Source organism: Mustelus asterias, chromosome 3 (assembly GCF_964213995.1).
Source record: "Mustelus asterias chromosome 3, sMusAst1.hap1.1, whole genome shotgun sequence".
Taxonomy (NCBI): Eukaryota; Metazoa; Chordata; class Chondrichthyes; order Carcharhiniformes; family Triakidae; genus Mustelus; species Mustelus asterias.
Genome location: NC_135803.1, coordinates 127841757 through 127866087, shown reverse-complemented (window position 1 = coordinate 127866087; position 24331 = coordinate 127841757). Strand labels below are relative to the sequence as shown.

Sequence of the window (24331 nt, the reverse complement as noted above, 5' to 3'; positions counted from 1 at the left end):
CGAATTTCTTTTCTTGGGCTCCACCACCAACCTGATTTTCCCAGTCCACCTGCATATTGGAGTGCTCCGTGATCACTGTAACACTGCCTTTCTTACTCGTCTCTTCTATATCCTGGTGTATTTTGTGCTCCACATCCTGACTACTGCTTGGAGGCCTGGACGCAATATCAGGTTTTTTTACCTTTGCGATTCCTCAACTTAACCCACACAGATTTTACATCTTCTAACCCTATCTTGATGCTTGCTATTGACTTAATTGCATTTCTTACGAACAAAGCAACCCTGCCCCTTTACCCACATGCCTATCTTTTTGACAGGATGTGTATCCTTGGATATTTAGCTCCCCGCCCTGATCCCTTTGCAGCCACATCTCTGTGATGCCCACGACATCGTACCTGCCAATTTCAATCAGCGCTACAAACTCATTTACCTTATTTCATATCCTGCACGCATTTAAATACAACACCCTCAGTTCTGCATTGATCGTGTCCCTTCTCATAGTTGTCCCCTTATTCTCCCAAATAACTACAACTTTTATCAGGAATTATCATTTCTATAGGTTTCTCCACCGATGAGGTTAAATTCAAATGGGGTGGAATGGTGGCACAGTGGTTAGCACTGCTGCCTCACAGCGCCAGGGACCTGGGTTCAATTCCCGGCTTGGTTCACTATCTGTGTCAAGTTTGTATGTTCTCCCCGTGTCTGCATGGGTTTCCTCCGGGTGCTCCGGTTTCCTCCCACAGTCTGAAAGACGTGCTGGTTAGGTGCATTGGCCATGCTAAATTCTCCTTCAGTGTACCTGAACAGGCGCCGGAGTGTGGCGACTAGAGGATTTTCACAGTAACTTCATTGCAGTGTTAATATAAGTCTACTTGTGCCTAATAATAAACTTTACTTTAAAAAACTGCCTGGTCTTGTAGTTGCTTGGCTATGTCTAACATCTTGTGGGGTTGGTTCTTTGTAGCACTGCATTGGTTAGACATCCTTATCATCAAGTTTATGAATACTTAAGTTCCTTTTCCACTTCATTCTTAGTACCTGTAGTATGTTGGTTGTCACTGGCTGTGGAACAATTGCTGAGATACAGGAATGTTTCAACTACAACAAGTTTATTATATATTATATTCTATAGTATATAAACATAATGAGTACAGTTATATTTGACTATGTGTTACTCAATCTAAGCCATGAGCATTCTCCCTCTTCGCTCTTCATTATGCGTCTCTTATGAGTGATACTATTTCTCCAGTCCCACACATTAACCCTTTCAACCCCAAACACCCTAATGCTACATTTCCAACACCATCAATGAAAGAAATGTGTTGTTTATTTTACCATCCTAAATGTAGTATTTTACACATCATCATTACAGAAACAAAGACGACAATACAAAAGTGTGTAAAACCCATACAAAATGTGGAAGGTGCACATGAGGAAGACTGGCAGAATTAAAGAGAGGAAGAAAAATTAACGTGTAAAGAGACAAAGAGAGATCCAGTTACAGGAAGAGAAAAATACTGATGTTACCTTGTGCATGAACAACACAGTAAGAAGTCTAACAACACCAGGTTAAAGTCCAACAGGTTTATTTGGTAGCAAAAGCCACATCATGAACAACACCACAGGAGATTAACTAATTTGGGCAGGGTTTCAAATGTAATCTATTTTCATGGTTAGATCATGTTAGATCAATGGGGATTCTGCAGACCCTAAGGTTTCAATGTATTGGACAAAAATGTAAAAGATTGACATTATAATAGAGCCATCAGAATCGGAGGGTACATGCAGCAGGTCAAAATGCCTTGTCAAAGGATTCCCTAATTAGAACGCATTAGATCAGGGTCTTTGATTGTACGGCTAGAAGTTCACCGCAGGGTGGGTGAGGCTCGCAGAATGGAATTCTCCGTTGGTCTCACACTTGGTTGAAGTGTGGGGGAGGAACAATGTACCAGACCATGCATGAACATCACAATTGCTGGTATTTGGTTGCAACATGCAGGTTGAGACCTCAAGGGGAGGGGAGAAGGACACTTGACAGATTTTAGCGGGAATCAGGTACGTCTGTTCTGGGAGCTGATAGTCAATGCACAATAGCCCAAAATCTGGGAAAAAATGTTTGGATGTCTTTGGAGTTAGTATATGTACATAATATTTGAGAAAAAAAAACACTAGTCAAGCCAGGTCTTATTACAATGCTATGTGACTTAATTGCATGAATTAAACTAACTCATTCATGCTGATATATATTGTGATTTTTAGTTCCATGACTGAATTATACAAGAGTTATTACAATCTCTGTAGAGACTGGTAACTTTTAAAACAAAGTTCAAGCTTCCAATTAATAACTGAAAAGATGACATAAAATTTCACACCTTAGGACTTTTACTGTAACAAAAGACTAAAAGTACTATTAACCAAATGCTATCTTTCTAAGCAAGTTATACTTTAAACTACAGGACATAACTTAAAAAAAGCACAATTGTCCCTTGTCTGTCAAATCAAATTCTATTACAGTTTATCCAATTAAGTGCCACTTAAGGCTGTTACCAGTTATCCTGTCAGCAATGAATCTGCACCAAACATTTTAAGGCTCATTACATCAAATCCAGGTTGCAATCGTAACCATTGTTCTCAAGAATATCTCCAAGGAACTCAAACCAAAGCTGTATTAAATAACATACTGCCACATTACATTAATGAGGTATACTGTACACTGTCCTTTAAACATACATTCAATTTTTGCAGAATCAGTCCAAAGTAACTTCACAGGGTTTGCTTCTGTTATTTTCCTTTCTCAGCCTACTAACTTGTAATCTTAGAACAGTCTTTCACAGTGACCTTCTTTTCCCCTGGAGAGGAAGCTAGGCGGGTTTTCTAACCTTGTCACAAATCCTCAGGAATTTGGTCTTTCAATCAGAGCACAAGCTCCCACCTGCAGTGAACCATAGAGACTTTCGACCTCTAGCTGCGCTCTTTCTTTCTCTCCTGGATCCTTGCAGACAAACCTTGTCTGAGAATTTTCAGGCCTATTTTAGAAACACTTTCCTTTTGAAAGCTAATCTCCATGGTAACATGAATCATATGGGCTTTGTATTTAGGTAGAAAAACTAATTATCTATCTCCTCCCACCCCCGCAAAGGGGCACTGCCCCCCTGTCCCCGACCACCCGAGGGGCCTCAATGGCTTCCAGTCCGATCGGCGACGCCACTACGTCAAGTCCCCGTTGATGGGGACCATACGTGATCCTCACTGGTGAGGACCTTCAGTAATAATGTATATGTTTAATTGTGTAAATTCTATACAGAAAAAGTCTTGTATTACATTATGAAGGAGTATGGAATTTTTATAACGTGGGAGGTGGGGTTCGAGAACTGCTGATTTACATGATAAATTATTCCAATTTTGAATTATTTTATGAGATTCCTGTTGTGTAATTATTCCCTAGAACTCTTATTCTAATTATAATATGATCCTATAAAATCATTGAGGTGAAATAATAGCTACCCTGTAACTGTGACCAGACTCGCAAAAATTAACTATTACCTTAGTCCATGTAAGCTTGATAGGTCACTTGCACGACAGATCTCATCCCAGCTCTTGTCCTGGAGCCAGGATGGATCAGGATTTGGTACCTTGGTCTGAAGTCCTACTCCCCCTGTCAGCAGGAACATAAATTCGTGATAATTGATTTCGTGTCTTGCTCTGGGTGAACAAAATGAAGATGAAAAAGAATTATTAAGTTATGCAAACTTATTACAAAATCAAAGGTTGCACGAAACCTTATAGTGGACAAAATTTCCTTTGTTCAATCCAATACATTAAAGATTGAACAGATGAAGAAACAGTGAAGATTATCTAAAATGGCACATAGCTTATACAGTCGAGTAACGGTTAATTTTGTGTAAAGGTTGACTCTTGGCCAAAAGAATTACTGATTTTAAATTTACCTCACATATAAATCAACCTTTTACTTTTAGCTAAAAATTTCAACCTCTTTTTACTTCCGTCCACTGAAGTCAAATTCACCCTGGTGTGTGAACCTACTCGAAAGAATCATAGAATAACACTCCAAAGAAGGTGGCTATTCATCTCCTCATGTCAGCACCATGCTCCCACCAATCCTGCCCCCCGCAGTGAGGCACGTGTTTCCCAGAAGGAATGGTAGATACACAACCCAGTGCAAACTTTAAGTCATTGAGGTTGCAGAGCCAACAAATAATTCTGTAGCAGCTAGAGAATTCCAGATATGGGGAAGAATGTTAAAGATTGGAGGGAGCTCTCTACAAAGCTTAGGCAGATGCCCAAGGGTAAATGTGCAAATGAAGGAAAACCTTGCATGTGGCCAAAGTTGGGAACAAAGTTGTAAAATACATCAATGAAAATTGCCAGAATGGAATCTCAGTTTCTTGAGGATCTATTAGAATTTTTGCTTTGAACCAAGAAAATTAGGCAATCCAGATTTCAAAGCCGTCCCTGGATGTTGTACCAGGTTTATGAGGAAGAACAGTTTTGTACTTCAACAAAAGACCAAGATTTCACAGCATCTCCCAGAAGAACTTGATGACAGACTTATTGCATTTCAGTGAGTTATAATTAAACATTGTCAAAAGAATGAATACATATTGGCCTGTATCGAGAACATGGATGAGACTCCCAGAAGTTCTGACATGCCTGCAAGTCAAATGGTGAGCAAAGTTGGAGAGAGAGCTTTGTCAGTGAAGACAACTGGCCATGAAAAGGGTAGATTCAAAGTCATGCTGCCGTGTATGTCTGACGGGACAAAGGTTAAGCTAATCCTGATATTCAAGAGAAAAACCCTCCCAAACAGCAATTCCCAAAGGAGTAGTCTGCCGGAATTTTACTGGTACGCCTACCCCAATTCTGGGGCGGGTGAAGCACGCAGAACGGAATTCTCTGTTGGCCTCGGGCGGGATTTTATGTGCCTCGCCCGAGCAAGGTTGCAAAATACTGGCTGCCATTCATGTTTACAATAAAGGATGGAATGGACGAAGTGGCTTGAAAACATGGCTGAGGAAAGTTTGGAGTTTCCGACAGGAGGATTATGTAAGGAAAAAGTCTTCTCATCTGTTCAGATCACACCTTGTCGATTATGTTGCTGAAGTTAGATTGCAAAACAGTCTAACCAGCCTTGTTCAACCACTGGACATCTCTCTGAACAAGCACTTCAAGGATAACGTGAGTAAAAAGTGGAATGACTGAATGATCGGAGGGGAAAAGATATTCAACAAGGCTGGCAGCATACTGGCTCCCATGTTAGCATTCCTATATGAATGGGTTATAGAGGCCTCGGATGAAACCAGAACAGAGATCATTGTCAAATCATTCAAGAAACGTGGGATATCGATTGCATTTCATGGCTCAGAATATGATTATTGGTGGATTGATATGGCCAATGACAATGTGATTGATGATGAAGATAATTGTTATGGTCCAGTTAGGGTAATAACTTTTTGTTTAAAGCAGATAAAGTTTGAAATCCCAGGTACTTGCTGGGATAATAAAGCCAAAAATCCCATGGTTTTAAACAAACAAAATAAACTTCAGCAAAGTAAAACCATCTACAGTATCTATCTCGCACTGTAACATTCAAAATTAACATAAGGCAAATATGAATTAACAGGAAAACTGTGGTTGAGCACACCACACTGGACAAAATGTCAGATGTGACCAAGACAGATCCCGTGGATTTCTCAGCAACTCACCCAGATGACAGTGACCACTGAAAATCACAAAATTTTGTTAAAACTCTGTCCCCCTCACAAGAGATTTCTACTCTTCACTTTCGTAAATCTAGCATCAGAATTCCATCAAATGCCACTCCAAATTAGACTGCCTTAATGACTGCTCATCTCTTGATGGTTCAATTGCTTCTTCTGAGACAGTATTCAATAAGATTCAAGAAGCTGCACGATCACCTCTAATTACACTTCCAACTCTTGCGTAGTCCACTAGTTTTATTGAGCTTGAATGGCCCCAGAGTTTCTCAGAACTTTAGTCTCCTGGCTACACAGAGCTATAAATAGCTCCCAGTGCTTCTTTGAGCATCACTGTCTCCAGCACAGAACCAGGGATCTTCTGCCACATTCAAAGCTCCCCAGAACTTTTTCTGAGCCCTAACTTCCTGGATCCTGTTAACAGCTCCCAGGGCTTCTCTGTGAGCTACAAACCGCATGGAATCCAAACTGCAACCAACTCCCCTCCTGGCAAATACATATAAACTGAAAACAAAGAACCCTCTTAAGCTCCATCCATCTCCATGATATATAGCCTTTCAGGATTCACTAAATGTTTTAAAATAATCTAGCTCTAACTCTCAAAACAAAACATCTATCTGGGCTGCACTTCTTTGCAAGCAGTGTAGAGATCATGTCTCCAGACCTCCAGCTCAGTAAGCCCATCTGCTGTTTTATGGTCTCCCCACTCTTCTATTCTGATTCCAATAACAAACATGGACAACTTTCTGAACTGCCATTTTTTTTACAAGTATTCTGACAATCTCAAAAGCTCAGCATTTTAGTGACCTTACCTTCACAACAACAATCTCCCCAGAACTAAACATTCGCCGGAACTCTACCACCTCGCCCGCCACGGAATCGGAGTGAGCAAGGATCCGACAACGGAAATCTCTGTTGACCTCGGGCAGGAATTTCCAGTCTTGCCCAAGCAAGGCCGTAAAATCCCGCCCACTATCTCTGAGACATTAACATGAAACATGAACTAGATATTGATCAGGTGATGTTGACAATCCATAATATGATGTCCTCCAGGAAGCCTAACTGGTACCAAACTCTATCCACCCATTATCCTTTTCAGCTTGCTGACCTACACTGGCTTCCAGTTATGCAACACCTTAATTTTAACATTCTCATCCCAGTTTTCAAATGGCTCCATGGCCTCACCCCTATCTCATTATCCCTTCCATCCATACAACTCCCCGTGATCTCTGCACTCCTCCACTTTTGACTTTTAAAACATCTTGAATTTTAATCATTCCAACATTGGCAGTTGTACCTTTAGCTGCCTGGGTCTTAAGCTCTGGAATTCCCTCCCCAAACCTCTCCAACTGGCTTTCCTCCTTTAAGATGCTTCTTAAAACCTACTTCTTTGACCAAACTTCTGGTCATCTGCCCTAATATTGCATGGATTTCTTCCTTTCCAATTACATTTAGAACTTTTATCAAACTATTTATCCTGAAGTATGAGAACCACAAGAGTATTAGACTCCACCAAACATTAAGATTATTTCCAGTCCTGGGTTTGAGCAGAGAAATCAAGCTACTCATATGCCATATGGATCTGGTTTTTACACTTTTCTATAAAACCATGTTGTATTAAAATTGTAAGCAGTCACATCAACCTATGCATTATAGTTCATTACATAATTATATGGATAAGGTCATCTTTTTATTGTTCTCAACAAAATACATTTGTTTAAAATTACAGTAATTTCGGGGAGGATTTTGTGAAAACAGTTACTTACAAGAGCAGATTAGAGCACAATAGGAAGGAAAAGAGCAACTTGTCCTTCTCAAATAGAGAGCGGCAAACATTGGAGTACAGATTGTATGTGAAGTGATCATTCAGATAACGAAGCCGCTTCTCCAAGATTTTCGACTTATTACTGGTGAGGAAAACATAAGACTTCAGATTATATCGGTTATTAAATTACATTCTCTGGTATGGATGTCCAAATTTTTGACTTAAAAGCACACTTAACACATGGAATAGAGAATGGCAAAATTGTTATAAACAATAACAATACAAAGGACCGCGGTTTTAGAATGCCTTAATTTGGATGAAAATCCTGCCAATTGCTGGAAAAATTATGTTTTTTTCAAAAAAGATCATTTTCCTTTACCTAATGTGTCTCACCTTTCTCATGGTCAGCAGAATTTATCAACAATTTATCTTAACTTCTTTTTTGGCAATGCACAGGCTATTTCATATTCTCACTATTCAGTGCAGTTAATATATAGGGGGCGATTCTCCCATCCTGGCGCACTCATTTTTTAGCGCGGCGGGTTGAGAGAATCGCGTGTCGGCCGATTCGTGGGATTTGTGCATGCATTCCCGCCACACGCACATCTTCCAGTGCCGGATATCCGGTGCTGCCTGAGCCATGCTGGAAACCGGCCGGAACACCAGGTAAGTACTTTGCATCTGTTTTTGATTTTATTTTAATGTGATTAGCATCTCCCACCCAATCAGGAGTAATTCACGCCAGCAAGATTCAGACTAGCTCCCCACTTTCAAGGAACTAGCAGGAAGACACCACTAGAGTGAAGGGGGAGCAATCGGGGACCCCCTGGGGGTCAGGCGGTATGGGGTGGCACCCCCTGGGCATGAGCACCCTGTGAACAGAATTCCCACTCACCTGAAGAAGGGGCTTGCAGCTCCGAAAGCTTGTGTGGCTTTTGCTACCAAATAAACCTGTTGGACTTTAACCTGGTGTTGTTAAACTTCTTACTGTGTTTACCCCAGTCCAACGCCGGCATCTCCACATCATGGGCACCCTGACAGAGACATCCTGTGCCCCATGGCACTGCCCAAGGGAAGTCACTATTGGGGAAGGACTGTAGATCGGGCGGTCCAGGAGAGGGGTGGGCTGTTCGGGGCTGGCCCGCCGCGAATGGGCGGGGGGTCGTGATCAGGCCGTGGGAGGGGTGGAGTGGTAGCACTGCAAGGATCCCGGGCTGGCCAGTGATCGAGCTGACTAGCAAACTGCAGGCTGACAGTTCGGGGCCTCTGCGCACGTCAGGCTCCGGCGTGAATAGGTCCTGCCCCCTGAGCTTTTAATGATATTCCCGATTGTGACCTCTGCATTGCAGAGTGTGGGAGATTCTTGTCTGAAGTCGCACTGAAAAAACCAGCGTAATTTACAGCAGCTTTCCCACGAATTCGACACCTAGAAATTTTTTGGGAGAATTGATGAGAATGTTACATTATCATCATAAAGTAGAAAAAGGGAAAAAGTTTGAACTTCAAAGGGTTATACCCAAATTTATAACTTTTCTTTTCTCTTTAAAGATGTTAACTAGGACATTTTTGTTTCGGATCTGCAAGATTTGCAATATTTTTGTTTTGTTTTGCATATTTTTCTATACTGTTACTGACCAAACATTTTAACATAACCTCGAGACTTTCCAAAAAGTAAAACGTAATTGAAGCAGTGTTTTTCTCCCACTTGATGTGCCAGCTTTGAAGTGCATGACACAAGCTACCGATTCATACTTTTTGATGCACACTCTACTTAAAGTGTGTATTCCCTCCTGAATTGCTGGCTATGATCTGCTTTCACTCCTCCTTCGGTATCCCTTTTCATCTACTATCCCAATCGGCTTTGTCTGTGACTTTGGAGTTGGGGAGACTTCAAAGACCTAGAAATTGGTCATGGGACCAGGATCTGGCTATCCCACTTCCAGCAAATCCCATTTTCAGAGCAGGGGAAAGGAACCTGAGTTGAAGTGCACAGGTGCAAAATATAAATTGGCTGGGCCATTTAAATTCAGTGCAGATCTGATTTTCACTCCAGTAATGGCCTCAAGCCACAATGTATATTCCAAACTTTATGGTGGAGAAGTAAATACTTATGAAAGGTTGATAAGATCTGTAGAACTGTTAAACTGTCCAGTTATTTAAATCCCCTGCCTTTTAAATTTTGAAAAGAGCTGCCTGTGTGTGTCTGATAGAGAGAAAAGAAATTGTTTCCAGCAATGTTAATAGATGTCTGTTGACATAAGCGGAAGGGTGATAATTGTAGCATAACTGCTGCTTTTCAGTTTCCACAACCTGCCATTATCACAGTGGGAAACTGAAAGTTCACAGTTTGATTGACAGTTCCACGATGATATTAAAGGATTAGCAACTTTAATGTGGATTATGAATACAAATATTTGTTTTAATGGAGGATTAAGTATTTGAGGGAATTTAATTGTATTAAATGGGCTTTCATGACTGAGCGTAATTTTTTAATGTAGTGAAGTCTGTAACAGATAGTTAGAACTTTATTTATTCCATCGCACTCCATGTAGATGGTGGACAGGATTTGGTGAGTCAGGAGGTGAGTTACTTGCTGCAGGTTTCCTAGCCTTAGCTATAGTATTTATTTGACTAGTTCAGTTCAGTTTCTGGTCAATGGCAAACCCAAGGATGTTAATAGTGGGGGAATTCAGCAATAGTAATGTAATTGAATATCACAGGGTAATGGTTAGAATCTCTCTTGTTGGAGATGGCCATTGCCTGGCATTAGTGAGTGTAGCCATGATGTGGAGATGCCGGCATTGGACTGAGCTTTCGAAGCGCTGCTTCTTCATCAGGTCTGATGAAGAAGCAGCGCTTCGAAAGCTAGTGGCTTTTGCTACCAAATAAACCTGTTGGACTTTAACCTGGTGTTGTGAGACTTCTTACTATTAGTGAGTGTACCCATACCACATGGACTGCAGATGTTCAGGAAAGCAGCTCAGCATCTTCTCAAGGGCAATCGGGATTGGGCAATAAATGCTGGCCCTGCTAGTGAAGCCCATATCCCTTGAATTAATCTTTTAAAAGTTACTTGCCACTTGTCAACCCAAGCTTGGATATTGGCTAGGTATTGCTGCATCTGGACATGGACTCTACAGGATCTGAGGAGTCAGGAATTGTGCTGAACATAGTTCAATTATCAGCAAACGCCCCCACTTCTGACTTTATGACGGAAGGAGGGTAATCGATGAAGCAGCTGAAGTTGGTTGGGCCTAGGACACTGCACTGAGGAACTCCTGCAGTGATGATGGAACTGAGATAATTAGGTGAACTTGGACCACAGTATCCATTATTTTCTCTCATCTATTTAAATACAGGTATAGACCACTGGCTTTAAGACCACTCTTAAAGCCAGTGGTCTATTCCCTATACTCATGTCAATCACCATCACAATAATAGTTATAAAGCTCAACATTATCCAGGACAAAGCAGTTTACTTGATCATTACACTTGCCCACTGGATGCAATATTAATTTTATCCAACTCTATTGTTTGCAAGATTCTAAACTATTTATTACTCTTGAGATATCCCTGTTTCCCTTCAACTCCATCCCTGCCCTCTCATCTATCCTCTATGCATCACTTGTGGTCAGGAGAGCAGGTTCCAGTCCTTCAAATATGTGTGATCCTTTCTAACGTAGTTAGAACTGTGGAAATTTCATACAATTCTGATATCCCTACCTGTCATGGATAGAATGGACGTAGAGCATGACAAACCAACTCAGGGAGTACTGGTACATAGGGTCAATGTTGGCCAGGTCAGCAATGCTGAAGAAAAGGATAGCAGAATGCTTAGCAATTGGTCTGTATCCTTCTCGAGATTCTGCAATCTTCAGTTCTGTCCTCTCAGCAATCTGAAACAGATAATAAATAATTAATATGAAGTGAACAAAGAGCACAGAACAGCTGAAGATTCTGATAGCAACGGTACCAGTGGATATCACTCTCGCCTTCTTTGTGGACAAAAAAGTGCACACTTAATGATGAGTAATGTAGCAGAATTAGTTAACAATCTGACAGTAAAAGACATCCTGTAAATGGTGACCAAATATTATTGAATTTGATATTAGGTTTTAAGAGGGAAAAGAAAGATTCAAAAAGTACGATTGTAAGTTTAAGTAAGGTAAGCTTCAAACAGATGAGAAATAAATTGCCCACAGTCAGCTGGTCTGTAGGTTAGTGGATAAACCTATGGACAAACAGTGGGTATCATTCAAAATTAACTACATCTATAAAGGCAAGTTGTGTAACTGGTCAATAAACAAGGCAGAAGATAGCATTTAGTCAAATAAAAGGGTTAACACAAATGTAGGAAATCCAGCAGACTGGGAGAGCTAAAGTAACAACAAAGCAATACGAATAAAATAATAACTTGTGCAACAAGACACTAGGACAAAAATACCAATAAAATTCAATCCTATTGTGGTTGCTGCTACCGAGGGGTGCCTTTACTCTGAGGTCATTAATTAATACTATCACATTACACAATAGTAAGTCTAAAATAACCTACGCTGGTAGGTTCCAGAAATTTCTTTCTAAGAAACTATTTCAAAAGTATTCTAAGAACTCCTCATCCAGGTTACTGCTGCCAATCTGTTTTTTTCCAGTTTATCTATAGATTAAAGTCACTCATGATTATTGACACCCTTGTGACATTCTTTATCACAAACACCAAATATTTTTCTTATATAAAATTTGGCAGAAGGATTCAAGGCGATTTGAGAAGAAATCTTTTACCCAGCGAGTGGTGGGAGTCTGGAACTCACTGCCTGAAAGTGTAAAAGTGGAAACCCTCAAAAAATTAAAAAAGGTATTTGGATGCCACTTTAAGTGCTGTATCCTATAGGGTGCCCAACCAAAAACTGGAGAGTGGGACTTAGCTGTAGAGCTCTTTCTTGGCTGGTACACACAAGATGGGCCAAATAGTATTCTTCCGTGATGTAAATATGTTCTTGTTCATATATTTTCCTCCTGACTCCAACTCTAAGCAGCTGTTAAATCACCCACCTATCATGCAATAGAGCAAGGCACATAACTCACATGAGAAAGACAGGTTTCTCAAACACAATTTCAAATTACAATGACTTTCAAAAATAAGCAGTAAATATAGCTTTTGAGAACACCTTGACATACACCTTGTCCGATTCTTACCTGCTGTTTCTTGCTAATCTCATTGGACATAATTTTGGCAGAGTCCAAGATTTTAATGGCACTTTCATCTTCCAGAATGTTTCCTTCAGAGCCCTCAAGGGTCTCAAGAATTTTATCTTCAATTTCCTTCAACTGCTTCTTATTGGATGCAGACTGCAGTATCAGTGCATTCCGCTCTTCCTCCAGTTCAGGCCTGGTCAAACAAATTGAAAGCATTTTTTTTGCTGAATAATGTACTTTATTCATAAATTTATAAAAGCATAATGTACAACAATTAAAATTTGATGTTACATAAAGTGCAATGCTGTTTAATTTCTTTCAACACAGTGGATTTTCACAGTAAAAATATAAATCTACTCGTGACTAATAAATTAACTTTAAAGGGCACTCAGAGGGGCCTCACTACACTATGTATATAGTGCTTTTCGCAACCTCAGTGTGACTTGGCAAAGCTGCGGGGCACAATGAGATAAACCACATTCCTCACACCCCTCAAAGTCAATAGAGAACATTGTGTACAATAGAGTACCCCACTGTAGTATATGCTAACCCTGAAGTCGACATGTGCACAGTCGGATCCCACTAACAGAAATTTCAATACATGAAAAGTACATGACCTTCAGTGCCTTTTACCAACCAAAAGTTTCTAATGAACAGATGTGTATTCGAGACACATGGTGTGGTGGAGCAGTGCGTAATGTTTTTTCACCCAGAATACACAGCACTTTTATGCCAGTAATGGCATAAAATAGCATGCAGAAACTACAGGGGTATTTCTCCCTGCCCATTGTGGGTAAGAGCTGGTCCACATCCTCCTGAACCGCCTTCATCCTGTCACTGAGGAGATTCTTACAGAAACCCAGTGTGGCTTCCGACCATCACAGAGTACTGTGGGCATGGCCTTGATGGCTAAGGCGGAGACAGGAAAAATGTCAGGGCAAACTAAGAATTGTTCCTCACCTTAACCAAACTGACCAAAGTGTTTGATTCTTTAAACCACGAAGCTCTTTGGATCATCTTCCAACTCTTTGGTTGCCTATTGAAATTTAAGACTCCTGCATGATAATATAACGTGACTGTCCTGATTGGAGGATCTGAAACTGATTCCTTTCATGTCGGACCAGGGTTAAACAAGGTTATGTGATCACTCCCACCTTGTTTAACATTTACCTGACTGTCATTGTCCACCTCATCCAAGTTGACCTACCACCCAGTGTCAGCATCCAGTATTGTCTGGACTGGGAGCTTTTCAACTTTGGTCACTTGCGGGCAAAAATAAAAATTACCACCATGGGCATCCATGAACGCCAGCTGCTCGATGGCTCACTCTATGCTGAACACACAAAGGACACTTAACCTCATCAACATCCCCAGTAAGAGGCTTGGCCTATCTTGAAACATCGCCAAGATGAAGGTCCTTCACCAACCTTCCCCAGGCCAGATGAGCATCCCCTGTGCCATCCATGTAGGCGGGGTGGCTCTGGAGTGTGTGCAGCACTTGTCATACCTCGGCAGCCACTCTCTCAAGGGATTACCATTGACGACGAAGTCCAGCACCAAGTCAATTGTGCCAGCACTAACTTCTTCAAGCCAACATTTCTTTGACAACAGGGACCTTTGGAAGTCAGCAAGCATCCTGGTTTATAAGGCTGTTGTGTTTGCCACCCTCCTCTACTGAAGCAAAACCTGGACTGACTTTTGACGACACCTTAAGATCCTTGAGAACTTCCATCAGCAGCGCTAGTGTCAAATCCTCGAGATCAAATGAAAGGACCCGCGGGCTAACGTCACTGTCTTCCATGAAGCTGTGTCTATCGGTATTGAAGCCCTGCTCCTGCGAAGCCAACTCCAATGGATGGGAGATTGCATCCGGATGTCCAGAAATCACCTTCCTCGACAGGTTCTCTTCTCCCAGCTCATCATTGGCCAACACTCTAAGGATTGCCAATGGAGAAGGCATCAAGATATGCTCAAAGCCACTCTGGAAGGCCTTAACACCACTAACTGGGAGGAGAAGGCTGTAGACCACTCATATGCCTCCTCTTGGTCCAAAGTGCAAGCCACTTTGAGGCTCATTGACTTGACAGCGAGGCCGAATGGCAGCAGCAGAGGAAGGAGAAAGAAGCCAATCCAAGGCTGCGAATTCCACTCCCCTGCATAACAACATGCCCCCATTGTTGAAGATCTTGTGGATCCAGAATGGGGCTCCTCAATCATCTGAAGACTCATCAATCCGGTCTGACATCGTCCCTCGATTCTGAGGGACCGCTGCCACCAACAAGTAACATAACTAGGATTGGGAACATAATAAAGTGGCAAGTAATGATCACAACTCACACAACAGTAGGGCAAACCAAAATCTTGTTACGAATAATCTTTGCATCATTCGCACAATTTAAGCAGAATTTGATGCCTCCCTGAGACAAGTTTAGAGGCAGGGGGGCATTTAAATGAGCAGAAATTATGCCGGGTGGGGACCCGACTGGTTTCCTACCTCTGCCCCACTTTAGGGCCTCATCCTGCTGCTGCTGGTACTTAACCAGTGGCAGGCGGGGCAGTTCCCACACAGAAAGTTCAAAAACCAAATGCTGTTGAGTTTGAGTGTGGGCTCCCAGGGAGGGGATTCCATCATTCCATCGTTCAAAGGCACGCAGTGCCTGAGTGAGGGATCTGATATTAGGAAGGGGTGGCCTGCTGAGAGCTGCACTCCTGTCCTTTCCTCCGATTCCCCCTACTGTACTGGCAAGCGATGCCCTCCCCCCAACCCCATATCACCCTCACTCGCTTGTGGCCTGCATTCCTCGCTGACCCTGGGTCTCGGGTGTGTGCACTGCCGGCAGCTATCACCGGTGTTCCTTTGGTGCTGATGTAAATTAGAAGCTGTCAGCCTCTGATTGATTTTCTGTCTCTCGGGTCCTTGATCCCGGGGAAGGTGCCTGACTGGCAGTTAACATGGTGGGCCTTCCCACAAGGAGGCAACATGGGGCTCTCACCCACATAGTGAGTAGTGGGAGAGACCCCTCTCACCTGGATTAAATTCCACCCTTTGTGTGTGTCACTTCAGGCCAACACTGGGATATGCATAGCAGCAGGTTACTGCCATATACATTGTATGTCACAGGGAGTCTTAATTTTTGCAGGTTAAAATCTGACATTTAAAACAAATAAAGAAAGAAAATTCACCTCAAAAAATGAATTACTTTTTATAAAATGTTATACACAAATTTACATATTTTAAAAAGCCATTGTATGATACATTCATAGCGCCAGGGACTCCCGGTTCGATTTCCAACTGAATATTCATGGCATGCACCTGGCAAGGGAGAATTCTAAAGCACATACATAGAAGTCGAGGTTTGCCACATTATTGGAGCTGGCACAGGTATGGTAGGCTCGGAAGACACAAGAGGATTGATCTGGAGGAGACGATGGGTGGGGGTCTGTGGTTGTGGAGGGAAGGGTGTCCAGAGGGGGAAGGGGGTGTACAGAGTGGTAAGAGGAAGTCCAGAGGAGAAAAGAGGAGAGAATAAGAGGGGTGACCAGAGGAGAAAGTGGGGGATGTTAACCAGAGGAGAAGGAGGGTTGTCCAGAGGAGAATTGGTGGGGGGTCCTGCAGGTGCCTTATGGACATAATGGTAGGGCACCGGACTTCCTGCTTGCCATGTCATGTGAAGCGATTTAGAACGTGCATATGCATTACAAATGAGGTGGGCTGCACAGGACTATGCATAAAAACACGCCCCATTCTGTAGCGGGAATCGGTTGACTTTCCAATGACTTTCCAATGGTGGAAGGGGAAGATTCTGCCCTTGGTAACTGAAGAAGAAGGTATTGCATTGCAGTTTTCAGAAAAAAGGCTTTAGTAATGCACGTGGCTACAGAATAATGGGTGATATAGGATTTTGTCATAGTATGTAGGGCAAGAACAGGCTACTGATCCAATATTATATTGACTGTGAAAATAATATATCACGTCTGCAAAAATGCAGTGTTCTGTTATAGAAAAAGAGACATAAATGGTATGATCTATCAGAAGAAGGTAAAAAAGGGACAATATATTTTTCTAATGCATTAAGCGGTATTGTCATAAACGAAATATTTTGCATTGTTGTTTTGGCACACTTGTCAGGCAATGAAAGCTGACAATACAATAATAAGCTACCTTGAATTGCCATTTCAGTCAAGTAAAAAGTTTGAATTTAGAAAGATGCACATTCTAAATGGCTGGAGATACCTTTCCTTAGCGACAACGATCCCCAACAGCTGGTCCTCAAGCCCCTCGGGGGTGATCATAAAGTTGAGCAGGGAAACCTTTGTTGCCAATTCTGGCAAGTAGTGTGGGTTCCTCAACTTCGTTGTTATATAGAGTCGGAAATCAGCTGAATATTCAATAACCAACTCACCGAGTTTAATACAATCCACACCCCCTGGAAACAAAGAGAAAAAGAATAGTTAATGAGGCTCCCCTTCATGGTTTTGACAAAACATTTAATCTAAAGCACCAACCCTCTATTTGCCATTGGTATTACTCTGAGATGCTGGTTCCTCCATCATTAAAACTATTTTTCATGCTTTCAAATACTTGCTCTGGTCCCATGATAATCCATGTATAGTATAAATACATGTGTTGGCACGGGAACATACATGAGCCAAACAGTTACCAATTAATTTCTGGTCACCCTATTATAGAAAGGATATTATGAAACTAGAAAGAGTGCAGAAAAGATTTACTAGGACGCTATCGGGACTCGATGGTTTGAGTGATAAGGAGAGGCTGGATAGACTGGGACTTTTTTCTCTGGAGCGTAGAAGGCTGAGGGTTGATCTTATAGAGGTCTATAAAATAATGAGGGGCACAGATCAGCTAGACAGTCAATATCTTTTCCCAAAGGTAGAGGAGTCTAAAACTAGAGGGCATAGGTTTAAGGTGAAAGGGGAGAGATACAAAAGTGTCCGGAGGGGCAATTTTTTCGCACAGAGGGTGGTGAGTGTCTGGAACAAGTTTCCAGAGGTAGTAGTAGAGGTGGGTACAATTTTGTCTTTTAAAAAGCATTTAGACAGTTACATGGGTAAAATGGGATGGGGGCCAAATGCGGGTAATTGGGATTAGTTTAGGGGTTTAAAAAAAAGGATGGCATGGACAAGTTGGGCCGAAGGGCCTGTTTCCCTGCTGTAAACCTCTATGATTCTATACTTGTAACAGCCCAGATCATTTCATGCAAACATAATTTGGTTTAGGTAAGCGAAAAGAAAACTTGATACCTTCATTTGAAAAGTGGGAGTGTTGCATGAAGCATGAAAATTCAAAAAAAGTTTTATAATTTGAAAATATTCAGTTATAATATTGATTCACTCTACTTCAATTCAAAGTAGACGACTAGAGATACTTGCATGAACGTTTTTGAACAAGTAATTTTTGTTTCGAAAATGACAGCAGCAGTTAGATACCTTGTTTGAAAATCTGTCTGAGCAAAAGAGGCTCAAGTGAAGGGTCTAGTTCCTCAGCAACATTTTCCAGTAGGAGAGGTGTGCCAAATTGGATACAGTTCTCTAGTGTTCGCATGTAATCTGAGTCTGTCAGCTTAGCAATACTCAGTTTATTGTCACGCTCAGAATTTCTCACCCATTTATTGGCTTGGCCTTGTGGATCAATCATTAATGGCCTGAAATCAGTACAACAACAAAATAGTTAATCCTTTACAGCAGAAATCAATGTAAATATTTTCCACAGGTGTAATTTGTACTTCAATTTGTACCATTGGCTGCAACATTTGGCTGCTTGGTGTTGCTGAGCCAGCTGAAGGCACTCAAAATGGTGAGCAGTCTGCACAGAACACAGTCTTGCTTAGAAGGGTGCTAGACTTGGGCGTAGTGTGCAGCGGAACCTTTGACAATGGGTACATTGTAATGTCAAACAGACTCTCAGGCTGATCTCACACAAGATAAAAGCAAAATATTGCGGATGCTGGAAATCTGAAATAAAAACAGAAAATGCTGGAAAAAATCAAAGATGATTTATGACACAAGAGGTGGGATTTTACGGCCCCGCTCATCCCAAAACTGGAAAATCCTGCCTGAGGTCAACAGGCCTTTCCATGTTCTGTCCCTCGCCTGCTCCGATTCCCATGGCGGGCGGCCAGTAAAATTCCGGCCAAGATCTACGAACTTGGACTGCACAGGTCAAGTGACTGCTGTGTCCTTTACACTTTTAATTGAATATGCACTCCATTTCATCTGAGAGGTAACAGAGGCTCTGTTCATTAGGAGAGGAGACTTCATTTTCATGTCTTTAACCAGACAGAAGCAGGAGGACCAGGAACATGGTTGCGCCAGGTTAACAGAATTCCCAAGGTGTAGGGAGCCATTGACTGTATGCACATGGCTCTGTGGCCTACACATGCAAATGAAGAAATGTTCAATACCTGCAAAGCGTTCAACCTCATCAATGTGCAATTTGTGGGTGACCATGTCCAGACGATCATGTTGATGAATGCCTATTTTCTGCGCAGCAGTCATGATCCCTTGATTCTAAGGCAGGCTGATGTTCATGCTATCTTCAGGTCACCATGAAGAACCAGAGGCTGACTACTGGGAGACCAGAGATATCCCCTATACACATGGCCAATCACCTGAGAACAACATGCCTATGACAGCCATGCTGCCACCAGCAGCATCATGGAGCAGGCCATTGGCTCCACTGTCCAGACCACTTGTGGAGAGCTCTGCAATAGTTGCTGGAACGTGTCTCTGTCACAAAAATTGGCAGTGTATTTGATAGTGAAGAGGATAGTTATCAACTCCACAATAATATCAATGGTTTTGTTGAGTGGGCAGAGAAGTGGCAAATGGAATTCAAGCCGGAAAAGTGTCAGGTAATGCATCTTGTGGAGGGCAAACAAAGCAAGTGAATACTCAATAAACAGGAAGATATTGAGTGGGGTAGAGAGAGTGAGAGACTTTGCAAGGCTATGGACCAGGTGCTGGAAAATGGGATTAAAATGAGCGGCTGGTTTCTTTTTTCTCTTTTTTGTCCAGCAGACACAAAAGACTGAATGCCCTTTTTCTGCACCATGATTCTATGGTTGTGTTTTGCTGCCTCTTATTATGAGCCATATGTCCCACGAGAGAGGGAGGAATGTCAGTCAGTGTATCAATGTTTGGATAATATACCTTGCATAGCTGAACCGCTGGAGGTTTGTGGAGGCTGCGAGAGTAAAGTGTGAGGCTCACATCATTGGTGGAAATGAGAGTGAGGTGGAATATCTGGATGTTAGGCCTGAGACCTGACCTTTAAGGATTGTTGGTGGATGAGTGACAAGCTTGTGGTGCCCCAAACAGTGAGAGGTTGGTGAGTAATAGCTACCAAGTGAGGATACATTCACTGACACTGGTCACCTACACAAAGTCATTGCACTCTTGCAGTACTGCTGTCAGGTCCTCAAGATGAGACTCTGGAAATTGATCCCCCCCTCCCAGTCACCTGCTCTTGTTCCCTTCTCAGGATGTTCCAAGAGAGTCTCCTGGCCCTCAATGGAAACACAGTAAGAGTTTTAACAACACCAGGTTAAAGTCCAACAGGTTTATCTCCACATCATGACCTCAATGGAAACGCAGGGCCTGATTCTCCCATTGGACCCACAACTTTTCTGGCAGGTCCGGTTGGGAGAATCGCGTGTCGGCCATTTTGTGGGATTCATGCATGCGCCGGGAACACGTGTGTCTCCCAGAGCCGGAGAACAGTCGCAGTCGAGACCATGCTGGAAACCGGCGGGAAGGCAGGTAAGTCATTTGAATCTTTTTTTAATGTAGTTTAAATATATTTTGCATGTGATTATCGGGCCTGACATCTTTCACCCCGCCAGGAGTACTTCATTCCAGCAGGGTTTAGAGTAGCTCCCCACGTTCGGGGAGGTCTATCATGAATCGTGGCCCCCACAGCTTACTGCAACTGTTTGTTGCAGTAAACAGATCTGCAATGAAGGTCTAAAGCACTGACAATGGTAAAGAAAGGGGCCCAAGCTTTTATCTAACAGGTTGATTTCAGGAAGCCACCAGTGGCATTTGCCACCAGTTTACAAGTTGGCAAACTTTAGTGCGTAACATCGATGTATTTAGTACTTACCATCTCCTAGAGTTACTGACAATCACACCATTATCAACTGAGAAACTGTCTGTGGGTAATCCAGCAATGTTCCAAGCTCTAATGATTATAGGATCGCCCAGAGTCTTGCTGAGGGAGAAATCACCTGAAGAAGGGATATCTTTTGACTGTGAACAAAGGAAACAGAGTCTATTACTGAAGTTTATTTAGGAAGAAAAATAAAAATACCTAACACTACTAGTCTAATGAAAAAATATCAGATAATTTGTGCAAACAGCCTTAAAATGAAAATGGAATGCAGATAGGAGCAGTACCATTTTTTTCTCAAAAACATGAAGGATATCAATACTGATTTGATTTATTACTATCACATGTATTAGTATACAGTGAAAAGTATTGTTTCTTGCACACTATACAGACAAAGCATACCGTTCATAGAGTACATAGGGGAGAAGGAAAGGGGAGGGTGCAGAATATTGTGTTGCAGTCGTAGCTAGGATGTAGAGAAAGATCAACTTAAATCATAGAAACCCTACAGTGCAGAAGGAGGCCATTCGGCCCATCGAGTCTGCACCAACCACAATCCCACCCAGGCCCTACCCCCACATATTTACCCGCTAATCCCTCTAACCTACACATCTCAGGACTCTAAGGGGCAATTTTTAACATGGCCAATCAACCTAACTCGCACATCTTTGGACTGTGGGAGGAAACCGGAGCACCCGGAGGAAACCCACGCAGACACGAGGAGAATGTGCAAACTCCACACAGACAGTGACCCGAGCCAGGAATCGAACCCGGGACCCTGGAGCTGTGAAGCAGCAGTGCTAACCACTGTGCTACCGTGCCGCCAATGACTGGCAACCAAGGACTTAATAAAGTTAATATAAGGTTGAATCTGCTGTGTTTTTTCAGAATTTCTATATTGCCATTGGAGCTCACAGGGAACTTTAACCCTGCAATCTGGACTGAATTGAAATTTAAGCAAAAGGATTGAAAAGAAAATATTAAGAGTTAATCCACTCCCCAAACTAGATCCTTTAACAGTTTAAAATATCTTATATTGGTGCTTCTTCAGGTGATTTTTGAAACTGTCCTGGATTGTCCATGAAGGTCTAAAGCAATGAGAGTGGTAAAGAAAGGAACCCAAGCTTTTATCTAACAGGTTGATTTCAGCTGCCTTAAATTTCTGTTCTGCAGTTTGCTACAAATAATTTGGTGGGGTTTCTTAATATGTTTATAGACTTCACCATTCACATCAGAGAACTCTATAGCAAGTAAAGTACAAAGCAGTATATAGAACTCACAGCAAAGAGTGAGCAAATCAATAAAGGTATCTGCAGGTGGTAGCAACATGTACTCCAACTGCAGTTGGTGAAATCTGCAAAACATATATTCTTCAGTCTACGCTGTCTCAAATACCTTGCACATGCTGGTCCACTGAACAATACATTCATGACGAAAAGCTGCAGTGAAAGCTCCAAGATAAGCAATGACACCTGCTGAAACTAACACGTCCCCAGTCAAGGTATCGTATATGTTCTGTAAATCATCAGCAGCCTTTGACCACCTAGAGATTAATAAGATAACATTTCAGAAATGATTTATATATTCAAGAGAAATAAACCAGTAAGTTCTGTACATGTGGGCTAATGTAAGCAAATTAATTCAAAAACAGAAAATGCTGAAAATTCTCAGCAGGTTTGACAGCATCTGTGGAGAGAGAATAGAGCCAACTTTTCGAGTCAGGATGATCCTTACTTGATTCAAAGCAAACTTTTTGAAGGTGTGTTGGTGAAAGCAACAAGAGTCAATAATATCAAAGCAAGTCCACTTTATTCTTGATGACATCAAATTTATCACTAAAATCAGTGTGCAAGTGCTGGGTTCCAATGACTGGCAACCAAGGACTTAATAAAGTTGATTCACTATTCTGAGCAGTTCTTACATGCTTGTCTTCTGTCCGCACTTCGGGCAGAACTGTACTTCAGTCACGTGACCCCTTAAGTAGCCGTGTCATCACATCATCACGTGACCACTCAGTCTACAATCAGGAAGAACTATAAACAAATTTCAAGATATCCCAGTGAACAGGATTGAATTCAATTTAACTTGATCACTTGTTTTCTGGATTTCCAGCCAGAACACTGGAACTAATATTTATTTTTTCTGGATGCACATCACAGACCCTAGGATTTTCCATTTCCCCTTCTGGTTCCCATCACAAGTCAAGAGATTTGAACACAGTGGTCCTCAGCAGGTGCAACATGCCTTTTTAACATACCTATAATGGCCAGGGGTAGAAATTGGCCCAAAATTATGTTTCCCTGTCACTTTACCCGAAAATCAAAGCAAACTAGCAAAAACCTGAGCTTTTCAGCTACTAACCTTGATTTTTCTCCCCCCAGTCCTCCAATCAGTTTCTCTGCTCGCTCCAGCTTTTTCGCACACAGGTCTACTTGGAACTCAAGTTGCGCTTTTTCCTCGGTTTTATCCTGAAATGTCTTCTTCAGATCAGCAAGGTGATCTTCAACTTCCTTAAGCTCAGCTCTCTTCTGGTTTAGAATTTCCATTGTCTGAGCCAAAGATCTCTGAGCTTCGTTCAAACGAGCCTTTTTTGGAGCAACAACCTAAAATCACAGTGTCATAGATCATTTTTGTTTTTAATCACAGCACCAACTGCAGTATTTACATTTCCTGAAAAAAAGGAAGTTCCAATGAAGTATAATGACATGGGTATCAATATAAAATTGCCGCTTGGAGAATAAGAGGTTTGGATAAATTTCTTTACCCAACAGTTGTTGGAGTATGGAACATTTTGCTACAGGAAGTAGTTGATGCAGAGGCAAGTGCACTGCCAATTTTCCTATATGAATACTCAATGTATGTCCAAAAGGTAGAAGGAACATGAGCGAATCCAACATCTACAACCACTTTTATATTCAATCCCTCTTGCAATAAAGGCCAACATTCCATTTTGCCTTCCTAATTATTTGCTGTACCTGCATGCGAACTTCTGTGAGTCATACAAGGGCACCCAGATCCCTTTGTATCACAGCATTCTGTGATCTCCCTCCATTTAAACAATATTCTGCTTTTCTATTCTCCCTGCCAAAGTGGACATATTTTCCACATTATACTCCGTCTGCTTGGAGGGCCGAAGGGCCTGTTCCTGTGCTGTAATTTTCTTTGTTCTTTGAACTGATTCCACATCAATCCGAAAATAGATCTTTTCTCATAAATGTACTCATCACGTGCTGTATGAACAAAGCTACCCCACCTCTTTTCCCTGTTTTCTTGAATATTCAGGACCCAACCTTCATTATCTTGTAAATATGTCTCTGTAATGGCTATCATATCATACATCATTAATGCTGTCAGTTCATCCATTTTGTTACAAATACAAATGCTGCAAGCATTCAAACACCTTTAACTTCCATTTGTTTCCCATTTTTCACTATTCTGACTTTATTTGCTGATGCATTCCTATATTTATACACCATGTCTTCCTGTCACACTCTGCTCGTCATTACCTGC

The 24331-nt window shown here is 41.8% G+C and overlaps 1 protein-coding gene across 1 annotated transcript in view; it reads right to left on the bottom strand.

Annotated features, from left to right (window-relative positions):
• dnah12 (dynein, axonemal, heavy chain 12) overlaps positions 1-24331 on the bottom strand; it is a 184003-nt gene that overhangs the window by 27675 nt on the left and 131997 nt on the right. The window contains exons 49-57 of the mRNA XM_078203274.1: positions 23183-23424; positions 22217-22364; positions 20816-20961; positions 18142-18356; positions 16928-17120; positions 12694-12886; positions 11224-11396; positions 7502-7642; positions 3544-3702 (exon numbers count right to left, since the gene is read on the bottom strand). Of these exons, the coding sequence (XP_078059400.1) occupies positions 3544-3702; positions 7502-7642; positions 11224-11396; positions 12694-12886; positions 16928-17120; positions 18142-18356; positions 20816-20961; positions 22217-22364; positions 23183-23424 (1610 nt within the window). The remainder of the gene's footprint in view (positions 1-3543; positions 3703-7501; positions 7643-11223; positions 11397-12693; positions 12887-16927; positions 17121-18141; positions 18357-20815; positions 20962-22216; positions 22365-23182; positions 23425-24331) is intronic.